The following is a 1,245-nucleotide window of genomic DNA, read 5'->3' as shown; positions in this document are numbered from 1 at the left end:
AGATGGATGTTAGGGATTTCAGTGAGAGATAGGAAAAGAAAGGAAGTTAGAACTGAAGCAAGTACAGTCAGAATAAAATCAGATAAGAAAAAAATAAGACGGTTGGGCCATATATTAAGAGATGAAGACTCCATCTAGATAGCATACCAACACCCGGTAGGAGGAAGATCAGTTGGAAGACAAAGGACGATGGAAAGAAAATGAGCATGAAGACCAGGAATGCTAAAAAAAAGGAGGATGCACAGGATAGAAACTCGGGGGCGCGTATTCAAAGGGCCGACCCCCTGGGTTAAGGAAAGGGGGGAAGAAAAAGCAAAAGGATGTGAAACTTCATTAGGAGGATTGAAAGGTTTGACAGCCTCGTCTGAAGAAAGAACATTAGTTGGTTTGACGAACTGCACGGGTGCTGACCTTGCTGGAAGTCTTGGATGAGCTCCGTGGTGTATTCGTACCTGTTTTCTTGTCCAAAAAGGAACCATGGAACGTACTTTGTTCTGACCACCTTGGCATCCCAGTCGTAGTATTGCTGCAGAAGAGTGGAGAAAAGCATATTTCGAAAAATATGATAAATTGTGAGAAAAGATGATAGCAAATATGGCACCGAAAGCAGCGGCCGCAACACTATTTACTTGTAACCGGAGGATTAGTAAATCCAGTTGCAACCAGATTGATGAGCGTATAACAGACAAAAACAGAAATTCTATGGCATACTAAATTTCTGTGAAGAAATAGCAAGATCAAAGGTACTGATAAATCCGCAAGAAAAAAGAGAGGAAAACCGAGGCTTTGCTCACGGTGTGGGACAGGACGGTGGTGAAGTGCACGGTCGTGGTCTCGTTGTCGCCGGCGGGGAAGGGCAGGTCAAAGCCCGCGATGGACTCGGCGTTGTAGGCGAAGTAGAAGGGCGCGCGGGGGGGCGCGTAGATGTCCTTCCTCCCACGGCAGTAGACGTCCACCGGAGGCTGTCGAGAGGGAGAGGCGATCGCAACGATACTCAGGCATTTGTTCGTCGGCCACGAGGCAGAAGGCCAGTGGCATTTGTTCGTCTCCGAAACTGAGGCATGATTTATCATTATTCTCTTATACTTCCTTTCGTCTTATTAATTCCCTTTTCGTTCATGCTAGAATTGCACGAAGCAGGGACTGCCGTTTCAACTGCCATTGCGCTGGAACAAATGTTTAACGTTTTATTATTATTCCTTTCTGCTGATCAAAACCGAAAAATTATTATCAAATAATCTGCGT

General features: G+C 45.5%; 1 protein-coding gene across 1 annotated transcript in view; it reads right to left on the bottom strand.

The window, feature by feature from the left end:
* Positions 1-289: 289 nt before the first annotated feature.
* Positions 290-1,245, bottom strand: part of LOC113810642 (uncharacterized) — a 16,950-nt gene continuing 15,994 nt past the window's right edge. The window contains exons 12-13 of the mRNA XM_070123325.1: positions 795-962; positions 290-526 (exon numbers count right to left, since the gene is read on the bottom strand). Of these exons, the coding sequence (XP_069979426.1) occupies positions 290-526; positions 795-962 (405 nt within the window). The remainder of the gene's footprint in view (positions 527-794; positions 963-1,245) is intronic.

Source organism: Penaeus vannamei, chromosome 7 (genome assembly GCF_042767895.1).
Source record: "Penaeus vannamei isolate JL-2024 chromosome 7, ASM4276789v1, whole genome shotgun sequence".
Taxonomy (NCBI): Eukaryota; Metazoa; Arthropoda; class Malacostraca; order Decapoda; family Penaeidae; genus Penaeus; species Penaeus vannamei.
Note: the sequence above shows the minus strand (reverse complement) of the source record. Positions and strands in the feature narration are given on the sequence as shown.